At 50.3% G+C, this 15531-nt stretch overlaps 1 protein-coding gene across 3 annotated transcripts in view; it reads right to left on the bottom strand.

Annotated features, from left to right (window-relative positions):
* LOC132888100 (sodium- and chloride-dependent GABA transporter 2-like) overlaps positions 1-3997 on the bottom strand; it is a 38797-nt gene extending 34800 nt beyond the window's left edge. The window contains exons 1-2 of one of the 3 annotated variants that reach the window (XM_060924092.1): positions 3759-3997; positions 3361-3495 (exon numbers count right to left, since the gene is read on the bottom strand). In XM_060924092.1, the coding sequence (XP_060780075.1) occupies positions 3361-3495; positions 3759-3948 (325 nt within the window). In that variant the 5' untranslated portion in view covers positions 3949-3997. The remainder of the gene's footprint in view (positions 1-3360; positions 3496-3758) is intronic. The other 2 variants (XM_060924093.1, XM_060924094.1) reach the window with 2 other exon arrangements.
* Positions 3998-15531: the final 11534 nt, after the last annotated feature.

The following is a 15531-nucleotide window of genomic DNA, read 5'->3' as shown; positions in this document are numbered from 1 at the left end:
TTGTTTGGAACGTCTTTATATGCAGTTACATTACATTTTCCCTTCAATGGAACTAAGGCTACATCCACACGACAACGGTAACGAGATGTTATTTAAAAATATATCGCGTCCAAATGGGCAACGATCAGTAAAATATCAGGTCCATATGGCAACGCAACGCTTGCTGAAAACGATGCAATACACATGCCACACCTCTAGGGGCGCTGTAAGACGGTCCCTTCGGAGACACTTGAACAATAGAAGAAGTAAGGACGCATGCGCATAAACTATTATGCGCGAGACTTCATATTAGCCACAAAGTCAGGAAAATCTGTTCGTAAAATTACATTATAATGACCAAATACAATGAAAAGTATTTTTCCAGTCTCACCTGTGAAAGGTAATCCCATGTGATGTCGTTTGGACGGCAAACTTGTTGGTACAGTTAAACGCAGCTAATCTTTATTCTCTGCTTTGACCTATCCAATATGGCGGCGAGGATGACGTATGATTCTACGCGGAAGGCGGCGTCTTTAATGGTCCGGAATAAATTGAATACTACACGTTGATGGATTAATTTGTTGTTTCTCACCTGTGAAAGGTAATCCCGTGTGATCTTGTTTGGACGGTAAACCTGTTGGTACAGTTAAAGGCAGCGCATGAATCTTTATTCTCCGTTTTGACCTATCCAATATGGCGGCGAGGATGACGTATGATTCTACGCGGAAGGCGGCGTCTTTAATGGTCCGGAATAAATTGAATGCTACACGTTGATGGATTAATTTGCTCCTCTACGCCCTTTTTGAGGAATGTATTGTCGGACTTAAACCAACATCTGAAGAGGTGAGATCGCTCCTTTTTTTCCCTATTTTTGCTGGCGGGATTGACTCTGCCCTAAGGGCAGAGTCTCTCTCTCTCTCTCTCTCTCTCTCTCTCTCACTTTGCACCATTACACAATAAATATTCACAGTGAAAATATTTTGTAAGCGCGTTTCATGAACCAAGTTATAGGTTTTGTTGACAACTCGCATCGCATCGCAATGAGAAGATCATTGGCACTACTGGTGTTAAGAATCAGACCATTTCATAAATGAATATTTTGCTGTAGAGCTGCAGTGTTTGTACAATTGCATGTTTTTGCTTCACTATTACTGTCACTATTCTGCTTCTTGCATTACTACTGTGAACTAACACTGAACATAATAATGATAATAATAATAATAATAATATCCAAGCTCGTGTTTCACTCTCACTAGTGCTCTGTAAGGCTTTTTCCTGGTGATATCCTGGTGATATTCGTTACACTTCTACCCGGCGTGAAGCACTCACAGTCATGTGGTTGTGAGGTCATCGTAAACAAATCCGTTCTACTCATCCAGACGATTTCACAATGGCAACGTTGCCAGATCTTTCCACTCTGGAACCCGTTCTCAAAAAGATTGCGTTTTGGGCACCCAAAACGCCGGTGCCGTGTGGACGCCAGGCCTAAACGATAAGCAATTGTATCGGAGTCACCTGAATCCGTTGCCGTGTGGACAGGGCCTAAGAGGCCCAAACCTGTTCCAGTATGACCATCCCCCTGTGCACAAAGCTAGCTCCATAAAGTTAAGGTTCACCAAGTTTGGTGTGGATGAACTCGAGTGGCCTGCACAGAGCCTGGAACTCAACCCCACTGAACACCATTGGAATGAACTAGAACTTTGTGTGTGTGTTTTTTTTTCAGGGTCTCAGAATCCATTGTAATATCATTATCCTTGTTACAGTTTAAATGTTATAAGAGAGTATTTTGTTATGATAAACCAGAGTGAGAGTGAGTGAAGGGTTTTTGTTTTCTTTTTTTTTTGGGGGGGGGGGGCATTCAGAGAGTGCGTCTTGGACAAACAGGTGTACATACATGAAACTTCTTAAATAAAATCTTCCTCTGTCTGTGTATGCGCCTGTTTGCAATCTTTATTAAATGAGAAAACAGGAAATTTACTTCAAAATCTAACACAACTTACCTCAAGAATTTTGCTCTAGCTTTCACTGCCATGAATTCTCTCCCCATTAAAATGGCAGTTAGCAAAGATTTTGTGAAAGAATAAAATCTATATTTAAGCTGAAGACAGAGCTAGCATTACGGTAACATGACTTGAGTAACCCAATTAATTAAAAATCACCCACTGAAATCCCTCACCTGAGTTACTATCATTCCACCAATTTTCAGGAGGTTGTAATCAGGGTTGTTCAATCTTATCCGCAAAGGGCCGGTGTATTACACTGTGAGTAGTAAGAAAGTACTGACTAGTTTCTAATTAGCTGGCATTAGCAGTGTTGTTCACATCATCTCTGAGAAGCAATGAGGATGTTCAGAGGTGTTTAGTGATTTACATAGTGAAGAGATTGTAATATAAAATATATTTTATGTACAACATAAATGCCTGGTGTTAGCAGTGTTGTTTACGTTGTCTCTGAGAAATAGAGAGGATGTTCAGAGGCATCCAGTGACCAACATAACTGCAGGCTTTTTATTTTTAGTGTTTTCATGATTCACGTGGTGAAGTGATTAAAATAATATTTTATGTTCAACAGTATACAATAAAATTAAAACAACATGGCAAATTGATGTCATTGTCAGACGACGGGCAGGGTGCTGTTCAGCTCATGCATTAAAAAAAATGATACTGAATATGTGTAGAGCAGATCGGTCTACACATACTGTGTTGAATGTTGTGCACAAATTCACAGACTGTGTTAATTTTAAATCTACACAAAACTATGTGTAAAAAAGCTGAATTCTTCCAGTGCAATTTTATTTAATATTGACAAATTTATACATGCCTCTTTTTTCAACCCATCTGGATTACTCTAAGCCTCTCTTCACTGGTTTACCAAAAAGCTTTATCAATAGTTTCTAGAGAGTGAAAAATGCTGCTGCATGAATCTTGGTGTACAAGAATGCAAGGTCACTATACATCTGTAAACAGCTACATTGTCTAGCACTGACTTAGAATTGATTTTAAGATGTGTAGTGATATTTAAATTCCTTTTGTCTTGCTTCCACTGTACCTCGTGAATTAATTGTTCCAATGTCCCAGATCAATTAACAAATATCCTGGCCATACCCACTATCCTGCAAAAGGGTAATGAGGCAGCCGTTTGTTTATGGCCCCAAACTTTGCAATTCCCTCTGTGATTACCCAAGAGCTGTCAATCATCCGGAAACATTTAAAAGGAGACTAAAGACATCCATTTGTCAGCAGTTGAACCCAGTTACATTCCACGTCAATGCATGCATAAACTAACACAACCTATCCACCCATCATCTGTACCACTTATTTGTCACAAGCGGATCTTGAATACAGATTCAGTTTATGAACATAACACACCATTGTCACTTACCCTTAGCCAGTGGGCAGATATGTTGCCAGCATGTGATAGCCCCCTCTTGTGTGTATTGTCCCATAGCAGTTTCCAGAAGGAATAGGGGCAAACCACAAGTCACAGCAAACACAAAGTAGGGCACCAAAAACACCCCTAATAACATGCAAACAATGCCAACCTCCAAATTAATGACAAAATACAAAAAAAGAGTTTTACTTGGTTTCTCCAAATAGAGAAACACAGCAGCCAGTTGTTAAAGACAAAATACTTGTAAATACTAAAATACGGTTCCTCTACTTCAGGGTTTCATGAACTTAAGTCAGGGAAAGCACATTAACCATGAACCAACAATTCATGCAAACACACAATATACAAAGAGACAACAGACAATATAAAACCTCTTTCAGTACTCTTACCTCCTCCATTCCTGTAGCAGAGGTAGGGGAATCTCCAAACATTGCCCAGACCCACAATATCTCCTGCTACAGCCAGAAGGAATTCAATTTTACTCTCCCAGCGTCCCCTTGCCTCTAGTTTTCGGTTTTTCAACATCTTTACATGAATTTCTCTCTCCTGCTGTGCTGCCTGAATAACACCTCTTTGCATCTCTTTGATTCCTAGCACCACAGCCAAGTTTACCTTGAGCAATCACCTATGTTTTCCTAGACTTAACAAAAGACAGAAGCAAAGAGTTGGTGTTTATATATAAAACACACAAGTCACCTTGAAGCTATTGAACACATAAATATTTAAACTGTACTGAGGTGTGGTCAAAACAGAACTGAAAACACAGACACGTACATTTTTCTAGAATACTTACATTAGATTTCATGTATTATCATGAATGTACACAACAGATGGGTACGGAAGCCGCGAGAGGCCCTTCATATAATCTTTTTTTATTCACCTTGTTATCCCGAGATAACGACATAATTAATTCAGGATCTCGAGAAAACAACACAACTAATTCGAGATCTCGAGAAAACAAAACCGTAGTCAACCCCTGACCAAAATATTGCCTTATTAGGTGATCGATTATTCCAGACATTCTAATGACCAAAGTTGCGTCTATACAGAATGAGAAATAGCCCCACAGTCAGCATATCACAAGTCTCTTGGGGCACCTGAATGAACCATTTCTCAGCTGTTTACTCGAGATCATGAAATAATTGTTCTATTTCGTTTCTCCTGACTGCCAGAGGCGGTGCTTTCAGCACATGGATATCCATCACACGAACGTGCAGGTCAAGTAATAGTAACAACAAAGTCACGTGTGACCTGGGTGACATCACCCCGTGACCCCGGCACAAAAGACCGGTGAACCCAGGAAGTGACCTCTTGCATCTTCTCGCGTTTTGCAGGTTGCGAGTTGGTTTGGAATTTGGATTTTGGACAAAGCGCCGTGTTAGTTTCGTTACCCGTGGGGTTGGGGCTGTGCTTATGCATCCCCCAAGAAACCGCGTTAAGTCCATCAATTCCTTTTTTTCTCTTGTCGTTGTATTCGTATTGTTTTGTTACTCCGTCAGCTGAGTGCTCTTGCTCGGTGGAGTCAGCTGACTAGCCCTCCGAGGCGGTGTCCTCGCCGCTGGAGGCCGGCTTGTTTTCGTTCAGGTAAGTGGTTTTCATTTCATTTGAATTAAAGCGGTGTTTCTCGCCGCTGTTTTGTTATCAGTTCTGTGGCGCACGGCGCCTATTTTTGTTAGTATTATCGACCGCCTTGTTTTGTGTAGCCTTGCCTCCGGCCTGTTCACGGGCTGGCTGTCTTGTGTGTTTTAGCGGTGTATGATGTCTTCTCACGCTAGTGAGTGACTGTTTAGTTGCGGCTGTCTTTTAAACCCGCAGCAGTAGGCTCGCGGGTCGCGAGGTCCGGGTGCTCCCGCTTAGGCCCTCACACCATTTTTTTCCGACCATGGGTGTGTCCGCCCGGTCGTTTTTCGTTGCCGCCTGATTGTTTATTTTGGGTTACTTACTATTGGGGTGTTCTCGCCCTATTTTTTAAATTCCCTTCTGCCAGCCCTGCCAGGCTGGCTCGGATGGATCCTCCGTCTGACATCCCCCGGGCCTCGGGGGGACAGGACATGATGCCGGCTGCAGCAGCGGGGCCCAGCAAGCGCCGTGGGGCTCCCCCACGCGTCTCCGCTTCCAAGGCGAAAAAGAAGCGCTCGGGCGATTTGGCTCGGAAGGTGGAGGTGATGTCCGCCGAGCTGGAGGAGATGAAGGCCCTGCTGGCGAATCTCCAGCCTCCGCCACAGGGCAGCAGTGTTCCCGCAGCCACCCCATCTGCCTGGCAGCCCGACCGTTCGCCATCACCACCGCTTCTGTCACTGGCCGTTGATGCACGCAGCCTGGATGAGCTGTCGATCCAAGCGTTGGAGAGCTTTGACTGCGGTGGGTCTGACGGTCACGACTCCACCTCTCCGGCCGGTTCCCAGGCCACCAGCCATGGCACCGTGGCAGCGTCGGAAGGCGGACGCTCATCCATCCAGCCAACGCTGAGGGCTGCATTGGCCCGTCTGGGGTTGGACACGCCCCCGGTGGCCCAGCATCAGAGCGCTTTTTTCAGAGGCTCCACACAGCCTTCCTCGTTGTCTGTTCCGCCCTCGGCCCCATACATCGAGGAGTTACAGAGGTGCTGGGCGGACCCCAGATGCCTTTCCCACCTCCCTAGTGACTGCAGGGCCCTGGCAGCAATGCAGGACGCCCCCACCTACGGCCTCCAGCAGATGCCCAACATTGAGCCCTCCGTGGCTGCCCTCGTCCTTTCGCCCAACGAGGCTCTGCGGCCTGACGCCCGATGCCCCCGCACTCAATGCCGTGTGACCGACGACCTCATCATGCGGGGATACGACACGGCGGCACGAATGGGTCGTATCAACAATTCCATGTCCCACCTGCTGCTGGCCCTCGCCCAGACGCTGGAGGGGACGAGCGTGGCATCACGGGAGCTGTGCGACGCGACTCTCCAGGCCTTTGCCTACTCGTCGCGGGAACTGGGCCGGCTGATGTCATATCTCACCCTCACCTGCCGGCAGATATGGCTGGCGCAGTCCCCTCTGGCCGAGCCCGACCGGCGTGTGCTGCGCTCTCTCCCTGTTGCCCCCGGGGAGCTATTTGGCGAGGCCGCTCAACAAGCCCTGGACCGGAGTGCCCAGGTCGTCCAGGCGCGACAGCAGTTCGCTGGCCTCCGCCAGGTCTACCACCACGGCAACGCTGCCCAGTCCTTCAGGGGGCCCACACCGACTCTGTCTCGGCCACGCACCCGCCAGGAGACCAGACGGGTTGATGACTTTCGTCGCCCCACCACTTCCCGGACCCGCGGCGCCACCCCCTACACCCAGTCCGCTCCTCGTCGCCCCCCTGGTGACCGACGGGGGCGGTCTGGGCGGCGCTGACATCAGCGCGCCGGCGGTTGGCCGCTTTTCCAGTGAACAGCTCCAACGCTGGAGAGCGTTGACCCCAGACCCCTGGGTGCTGGTGACCCTCACCGAGGGTTATCGCATCCAGTTCTGCTGCCAACTGCCGCGTTTTCATGGGGTCAAACACCACCGTGAGCCATCCGGGAAGTCCCTCGTCCTCCGGCAGGAAATCGCCACCCTCCTGGAGAAAGGAGCAATCTCTCCCGTCGACAGGCAGAGACAGCAAGGTGGGTTCTACCCCAGGTATTTTCTGGTTCCGAAGAAGGACGGCGGTATCCGCCCGATCCTCGACCTGAGGTCCCTCAACTCCCACTTGAAGACCATGAGATTCTGCATGCTGCGTACAGTGGATGTCTTACACCACATCCAGGTGGGCGACTGGTTTGCCACCATCGACCTGAAAGACGCCTACTTCCATGTTCCCATTGCGCCACATCACAGGCAGTTCCTGCAGTTTGCCTTCGAGGGCCAGGCTTTCGAGTTCAATGTTCTGCCCTTCGGGATATCGCTGGCACCCCGTGTGTTCACCAGGTGTGTGGCAGCGGCATTGGCACCACTTCAGGCACGGGGTTTGCGTGTCCTGCCTTACCTGGACGACTGGCTCGTCTGTTCACAGTCAGCATCTCAGGCCCACACCGACATCGCGACTGTGCTCTCACATGTCGCAGAGCTGGGGCTCAAGGTGAATTACAAGAAGAGCTCACTGGTGCCCAGCCAGGAGACTATTTTCTTGGGCATGCACCTGGATTCGAGGTCATTGATAGCAACCCCCTCCCAGACCAGGATCCACAACATCCGCCTGCTGCTTGGCCGCTTCGGACGGGGCAGGTCACTCGCCCTGAAGACCTTTCAGCGCCTGCTGGGCAGCGACAGCAGCACATCAACGTGCTGGAGCTACGGGCTGTGTTCCTCGGCCTACAGCACTTCCTCCCAGGCCTGGCCGGCAGACACGTTCTGGTGCGGACGGACAACGCTACGGTAGTGTACTACATCAACCACCAGGGAGGCACCAAGTCCCTCCAGTGCTTGGAAGTGGCCGGCCAACTTCTGCGGTGGGCCCATCGACATCTCTTGAGCCTGCGTGCCATGTACTTGCCAGGCACTGCCAACAGGGCAGCGGATCTGCTGTCCTACCAGGACCCCGATCCCGGGGAATGGAGACTCAACCCAGCGGTGGTTCTCGCCATCTGGGAACATTTTGGCAGGGCAGAGGTGGACCTCTTTGCCTGCCAGGAGTCGACACACTGCCCTCTGTGGTTCAGCCTCCACGGCCCCAGCTCCCTGGGCCAGGACGCGCTGGCGCATGCTTGGCCGAGGCAACTGCTGTATGCCTTCCCCCCCTTTGCTGCTGATCGTGCCAACCCTACACAGGGTTGCGATGGACCACCATGGGCTGCTGCTTGTCACCCCTCGGTGGCCGGGCCGAGTGTGGTTTCCCAAGTTGCTACAACTTCTGAACGGCGACCCCTGGTGCCTGCCAGTGAGGACGGACCTGCTATCACAGCTGGGAGGGCAGATCTGGCACCCGGATCCAGCCCGTCTGCAGCTCTGGGTGTGGCTGCTGAAGGGCCGGACCCCCTGCTAGGTCTTTGTGAGCCGGCAGTGGTCAACACCATTGCAAGCTCTCGGGCACCCTCCACCAATGCCCTCTACGCCAACAGATGGAGGCTTTTCTCCAACTGGTGCTTGACTCGGGGGGAGGAGCCTACATGCTGCCCCCTGCCGACCATTCTACTGTTCCTCCAGTCTCTGTTTGACAAGGGTCTTACTCCTTCCACCATCAAGGTCTATGCAGCTGCCATCTCTGCTCGGCATGCCAGAGTTGAGGGAAGGACCGTGGGGTCCCACCCCTTGGTGGCACGTTTCTTGAAGGGTGCTCTCCGGTTGAGACCCCCCCGACGGAGCCGGGTACCCACATGGGATCTTCACTTGGTGCTGCAGGCTCTCTGCGATGCACCGTTTGAGCCCCTGCTCACGGCAGACATTTCATGGCTCTCCCTGAAGACTGCTTTTCTTCTGGCCATTACATCGACGAGGCGCGTCGGGGAATTACACGCGCTGTCAGTCAGTGGGGAGTGCCTGCAGTGGCACTCCGGCGACAGTGGGGTCACTCTGTGGCCTAACCCCTCTTTCCTCCCGAAGACCCTCTCTGCTACCTTCGTCAACCAGCCCCTTAGCCTTGCGGCATTCGAGGCGGGCCATGGTGAGAGGTCGGAACTTTTGTGCCCAGTTCGCGCCCTCAGGGTGTACGTGTCCCGTACGGAGGGCTTCCGTAGGAGTGACGCCCTGTCTCTGTGCCACACAGGGCCGAGGAGGGGTCTGGCGCTCTCTAAACAGGGGCTATCCAAGTGGATAGTCGAGGCCATATTACATGCCTACAGGCACAGTGGCTCCCCGATTACTCAGGCTGTCAGGGCGCACTCTGCACGGGGCGTGGCGGCCTCATGGGCATCACTGAAGGGCGTACCCCTTTCAGACATATGCAGCGCAGCCTCCTGGGCGTCCAGCTGCACCTTCACCAGGTTTTACTGTCTTTAATGTCGTCCCACATAATCCTGTGGCGACGGCCGTCATTCCAGACCAGTCGCAGCAGCACTGAGTACGGGTAGGCACTCCTCATGACCTGGTTGGTATTAGTCATCCATGTGCTGAAAGCACCGCCTCTGGCGGTCAGGAGAAACGAAATAGAACGAGGGTTATGTATATAACCGCGGTTCTATGAGTTTCGGATGACCGCCAGAGCTTGGCAGTCACTCGGAGTGTACACGAGAAGATTTGCCAAGAGGTCACTTCCTGGGTTCACCGGTCTTTTGTGCCAGGGTCACGGGGTGATGTCACCCAGGTCACACGTGACTTTGTTGTTACTATTACTCGACCTGCACATTCGTGTGATGGATATCCATGTGCTGAAAGCACCGCCTCTGGCGGTCATCCGAAACTCATAGAACCGCGGTTATATACATAACCCTCATTTTGTTTTCTCGAGATCACAGAATAATTGTTTTGTTTTCTCAAGATCTCGAAATAACGGTTTTGTTTTCTCGAGATCCTGAATTAATTATCTTTCAATTACGTTAATTATGTCATATATTAAATATAGTTAGTTTTTTTCTTTTTTATCAGACATCTAGTTTTTAGGTTTGTTTACCTGACATGTTTCGACGTACAACTGTCATCTTCCTCAGTGTGTCACCGGATGTTATTGGTGACTCATCTTTTATCAGCTGATGTTTCCGAAGGCGTGGCCTTCCTGTCTGGTTTGACAGGTCGGTCAGGCCTTCTACTGTCTGTTCGTCCCCTGCAAGATGGCACTCCAGGTATGGGAGAGCATGTATGCTCCCTCATCCCGGTTGATGATCCTCGGACTTCGCTTATGGATCTCCATGGCCTCCCTGATCCAGCGCTGATGTTTATTATCTTCTGTGCGGATGACTCTGGCATTCCCCCAGTCCATAATATGATTTTCCCTTTTGCAGTGATCTGTTATGGCTGACTTATAATTTTCCTGTTGTGCCTTTTCTTTTATTGTTCGGGTTTGTCTTGTAGCTGTCTCCTTTTCGCACCCTTTATCTTCATTTTTTCTTGTGTTGAAACTCCTTCCTGTCTCCCCGATGTAAATTTTATTGCATAATTGGCATGGAATCTCATATATGGTGTTGCATTTGCTTTCCGGATGTATTCTGTCTTTGGGATGAACCAGGATCTGACGGAGTGTTGTGTGTGGTTTGACAGGTGTGTTAATGTTGTGTTTCCTCATTGCTCTTTGAATGCGTTCCGTTATTCCCCTGATGTATGGTAATGTCACTACTCCCGTTTTCTTGTTTGTTGGTTTGTTTTTTCTCTTTCTTCTGTGTTTTATTGTTCTTAACCTGTTCCACCCCTTTTGATATTGCCCATTGTGGATATTGACATGCCTTCAGTGCATGTTGTCCAGGTTCTTCCTGTTCTTTGTCCTGTGGATCTGTAATTATTGCTGCGCATTCATGTAATGTTCTGACTACTGATATTTTGTGCATTATGGGGTGTTCGGAAGTCCAGTTTAAATATTGGTCGGTGTGTGTGGGCTCAGCCCAAAGAGGTGACGTGGGCCCGACCTCCTGTGGGTTCACCACCCACAGAGGTAGCAGTAGGGGTTTGGTGCAGTGTGGATTGGGTGGCAGTCGAAGGCAGGGGCCTCGACGACCTGATCCCCGGACACAGCGGCTGGCTGTTGGGACATGGAATGTCACTTCGCTGGGGGGGAAAGAGCCTGAGCTTGTGCGGGAGGTTGAGAGGTACCGGCTAGAGATAGTCGGGCTCACCTCCATGCACAGCTTGGGCTCTGGAACCCAGCTCCTTGAGAGGGGCTGGACTTTCCACTTCTCTGGAGTCGCCCGTGGTGAGCGGCGGCGGGCTGGCGTGGGCTTGCTTATAGCTCCCCAGCTTAGCGCCATGTGTTGGAGTTTACCCCAGTGAACGAGAGGGTCGCCTCTCTGCGCCTTCGGATTGGGGAGAGGGCTCTTGCTGTTGTTTGTGCCTACGGGCCAAATAGCAGTATAGAGTATCCGGCCTTCTTGGAGTCCCTGGGAGAGGTACTGAGGGGTGCTCAGACTGGGGACTTCATTGTGCTACTGGGGGACTTCAATGCTCACGTGGGCGACGACAGTGACACCTGGAGGGGCGTGGTTGGGAGGAACAGCCTCCCCGATCTGAACCCGAGTGGTGTTTTGTTATTGGACTTCTGTGCTAGTCACGGTTTGTCCATAATGAACACCATGTTTGAGCATAGGGGTGTCCATAAGTGCACGTGGCACCAGGACACCTTAGGTCAGAGGTCGATGATCGACTTTGTAGTCGTTTCATCTGATCTCCGGCCCTATGTCTTGGACACTCGGGTGAAGAGAGGGGCTGAGCTGTCAACTGATCACCACCTGGTGGTGAGTTGGATCCGCTGGCGGAGGAGGAAGCTGGACAGACCTGGCAGGCCCAAACGTATGGTGAGGGTCTGCTGGGAACGTCTGGCTGAGCACTCTGTTGGGGAGGTCTTTAACTCCCACCTCCGGGAGAGCTTTTCCCAGCTTCCGAGGGAGACGGGGACATTGAGTCTGAGTGGACCATGTTCTCTACCTCCATTGTGGACGCAGCTGTTCGGAGCTGTGGCCGCAAGGTCTCCGGTGCCTGTTGTGGCGGCAATCCCCGAACCCGGTGGTGGACACCGGAAGTAAGGGATGCCGTCAAGCTGAAGGAGTCCTATCGGGCCATGTTGACCTCTGGGACTCCTGAGGCAGCCGACGGGTATCGGCAGGCCAGGCGTGCTGCAGCTCGGGCAGTTGCGGAGGCAAAAACTCGGAACTGGGAGGAGTTCGGGGAGGCCATGGAGAAGGACTATCGGTCGGCCTCGAAGAAATTCTGGCAAACCGTCCAGCGCCTCAGGAGGGGGAAGCAGTACTCTGCCAACACTGTTTACAGTGCGGGTGGGGAGCTGTTGACCTCGACTGGGGACATTGTCGGGCGGTGGAAGGAATACTTTGAGGATCTCCTCAATCCCACTGTCATGTCTTCCACTGAGGAGACTGAGGCTGATGACTCAGAGGTGGACTCGTCCATTACCCAAGCCGAAGTCACTGAGGTGGTTTGCAAGCTCCTCGGTGGCAAGGCACCGGGGGTGGATGAGATCTGCCCTGAGTACATCAAGTCTCTGGATGTTGTGGGGCTGTCTTGGTTGACATGCCTCTGCAACATGGCGTGGCGGTCAGGGACAGTGCCTCTGGAGTGGCAGACTGGGGTGGTGGGTCCCTCTTTTTAAGAAAGGGGACCGGAGAGTGTGCTCCAATTATAGGGGAATCACACTTCTCAGCCTCCCAGGGAAAGTTTACTCCAGGGTACTGGAGAGGAGAATTCGACCAATAGTCGAACCTCGGATCCAGGAGGAACAATGCGGTTTTCGTCCTGGTCGCGGAACACTGGACCAGCTCTATACCCTTCATAGGGTGCTCGAGGGTTCATGGGAGTTTGCCCAACCAGTCCACATGTGCTTTGTGGATCTGGAGAAGGCATTCGACCGTGTCCCCCGTGGTATTCTGTGGGGGGTGCTTCGGGAGCATGGGGTTCGGGGCTCTTTGCTAAGGGCTGTCCGGTCCCTGTATGAACAGAGCAGGAGTCTGGGTCGCATTTCCGGCAGTAAGTCAGACCTGTTCCCAGTGCATGTTGGACTCCAGCAGGGCTGCCCTTTGTCACCGGTTCTGTTCATAATTTTTATGGACAGAATTTCTAGGCGCAGCCAGGGGCCGGAAGGAATCCTGTTTGGGAACCACAGGATTTCATCTCTGCTTTTTGCGGATGATGTTGTCCTGTTGGCTTCTTCAAACCAGGACCTTCAGCATGCACTGGGGCGGTTTGCAGTCGAGTGTGAAGCGGCTGGGATGAGAATCAGCACCTCCAAGTCCGAGGCCATGGTTCTCGACCGGAAAAGGGTGGCTTGCCCTCTCCAGGTTGGTGGAGAAGTCCTGCCTCAAGTGGAGGAGTTTAAGTATCTCGGGATCTTGTTCACGAGTGAGGGAAGGATGGAGCGTGAGATCGACAGGCGGATCGGTGCAGCCTCCGCAGTGATGCGGTCGCTTTACCGGTCCGTCGTAGTGAAGAAGGAGCTGAGCCAAAAGGCGAAGCTCTCAATTTACCGGTCGATCTACGTTCCGACTCTCACCTATGGTCATGAGCTTTGGGTAATGACCGAAAGAACAAGATCGCGGATACAAGCGGCTGAAATGAGTTTCCTTCGCAGGGTGGCTGGGCGCTCCCTTAGAGATAGGGTGAGAAGCACAGTCACTCGGGAGGAGCTCGGAGTAGAGTCGCTGCTCTTCCACATCGAGAGGAACCAGCTGAGGTGGCTCGGGCATCTTTTTTGGATGTCTCCTGGACGCCTCCCTGGGGAGGTGTTCCAGGGAAGACCCAGGACACGCTGGAGGGACTATGTCTCTCGGCTGGCCTGGGAACGCCTCAGTGTTCTTCCTGAGGAGCTGGCCGAGGTGTCTGGGGAAAGGGAAGTTTGGGCTTCCATGCTTAGACTGCTGCCTCCGCGACCCGGTCCTGGATAAGCGGAAGAAGACGAGACGAGACGGTGTGTGTGGGTTTCCTGTGTACTTTTATTTTGATGTCCCCATCTTCTGTGTGATGTATTTTTAAGTCCAAAAATGTTATTGACTGCTCTGTTTCCTCTTCATGTGTGAATTTTATATTACCGGTATTGTCTATGGTGTTGAGATGGTCGGTAAGTTGTTGAGTGTGTCCCCTCTTCACTTTTTCCAGTATGTCAGCCACGTAACGTTTCCAGAGTGCTGGCCTGTATTCTGCTGGTATTGTAGTGAGTACTTTCTGCTCCAGATCTTCCATGAAAAAGCCGCACATGATGGCTGATAGTGGGTCTCCCATGGCAAAACCTTCCTTTTGTCTGTAAATTGTGTTCCTGAACTGAAAGTATGTGGATGTGGCAATGAATTGAAGGAGCTGAGTGATGTCTTGTGCAGTGAGGTTTGTGCGTTTCTTGAGCATCCTATCTGTTTTTAATTTTTCTTGTACTACCTGTATGGTGGCTTCCGTAGGTGTTCTGGTGAAAAGAGATGAGTTTACAATGACGTCACAACCACATGACTAGAACAAGCAGCACTCTCGCGCGCATCATTCGTAACAACAGAAATTGAAATAGAGGGCTCCGAGATGATGCTAAAAATAGTAACACTGCGCGTACGCGGCCATCTTGGAAGTCACTCGCGCCAGAGCACGCATAGAGTACACATCATAGGCTACATTCACACGACAACAGCAACGAGATGTTATTTAAAAATATATCGCGTCCAAATGGGCAACGATCAGTAAAATATCAGGTCCATATGGCAACGCAACGCTTGCTGAAAACGATGCAATACACATGCCACACCTCCAGGGGTGCTGTAAGACGGTCCCTTCAGAGACACCAGAACAATAGAAGAAGGACGCATGCGCATCAACTATTATGCGCGAGACTTCATATTAGCCACAAAGTCAGGAAAATCTGTTCGTAAAATTACATTATAATGACCAAATACAATGAAAAGTATTTTTCCAGTCTCACCTGTGAAAGGTAATCCCATGTGATCTCGTTTGGACGGCAAACCTGTTGGTACAGTTAAACGCAGCTAATCTTTATTCTCTGCTTTGACCTATCCAATATGGCGGCGAGGATGACGTATGATTCTACACGGAAGGCGGCGTCTTTAATGGTCCGGAATAAACTGAATACTACACGTTGATGGATTAATTTGTTGTTTCTCACCTGTGAAAGGTAATCCCATGTGATCTCGTTTGGACGGTAAACCTGTTGGTACAGTTAAAGGCAGCGCATGAATCTTTATTCTCCATTTTGACCTATCCAATATGGCGGCGAGGATGACGTATGATTCTACGCGGAAGGCGGCATCTTTAATGGTCCGGAATAAATTGAATGCTACACGTTGATGGATTAATTTGCTCCTTTACGCCCTTTTTGAGGAATGTATTGTCGGACTTAAACCAACATCTGAAGAGGTGAGATTGCTCCTTTTTTTCCCTATTTTTGCTGGCGGGATTGACTCTGCCCTAAGGGCAGAGTCTCTCTCTCTCTCTCTCTCTCTCTCTCTCACTTTGCACCATTACACAAATATTCACAGTGAAAATATTTTGTAAGCGCGTTTCATGAACCAAGTTATAGGATTTGTTGACAACTCGCATCGCATCACAATGAGAAGATCATTGGCACTACTGGTGTTAAGAATCAGACCAT

Source organism: Neoarius graeffei, chromosome 6 (genome assembly GCF_027579695.1).
Source record: "Neoarius graeffei isolate fNeoGra1 chromosome 6, fNeoGra1.pri, whole genome shotgun sequence".
Classification (NCBI taxonomy): domain Eukaryota; kingdom Metazoa; phylum Chordata; class Actinopteri; order Siluriformes; family Ariidae; genus Neoarius; species Neoarius graeffei.
The sequence above is the reverse complement of the archived record's forward strand: the minus strand, read 5'-3'. Positions and strand labels throughout refer to the sequence as shown.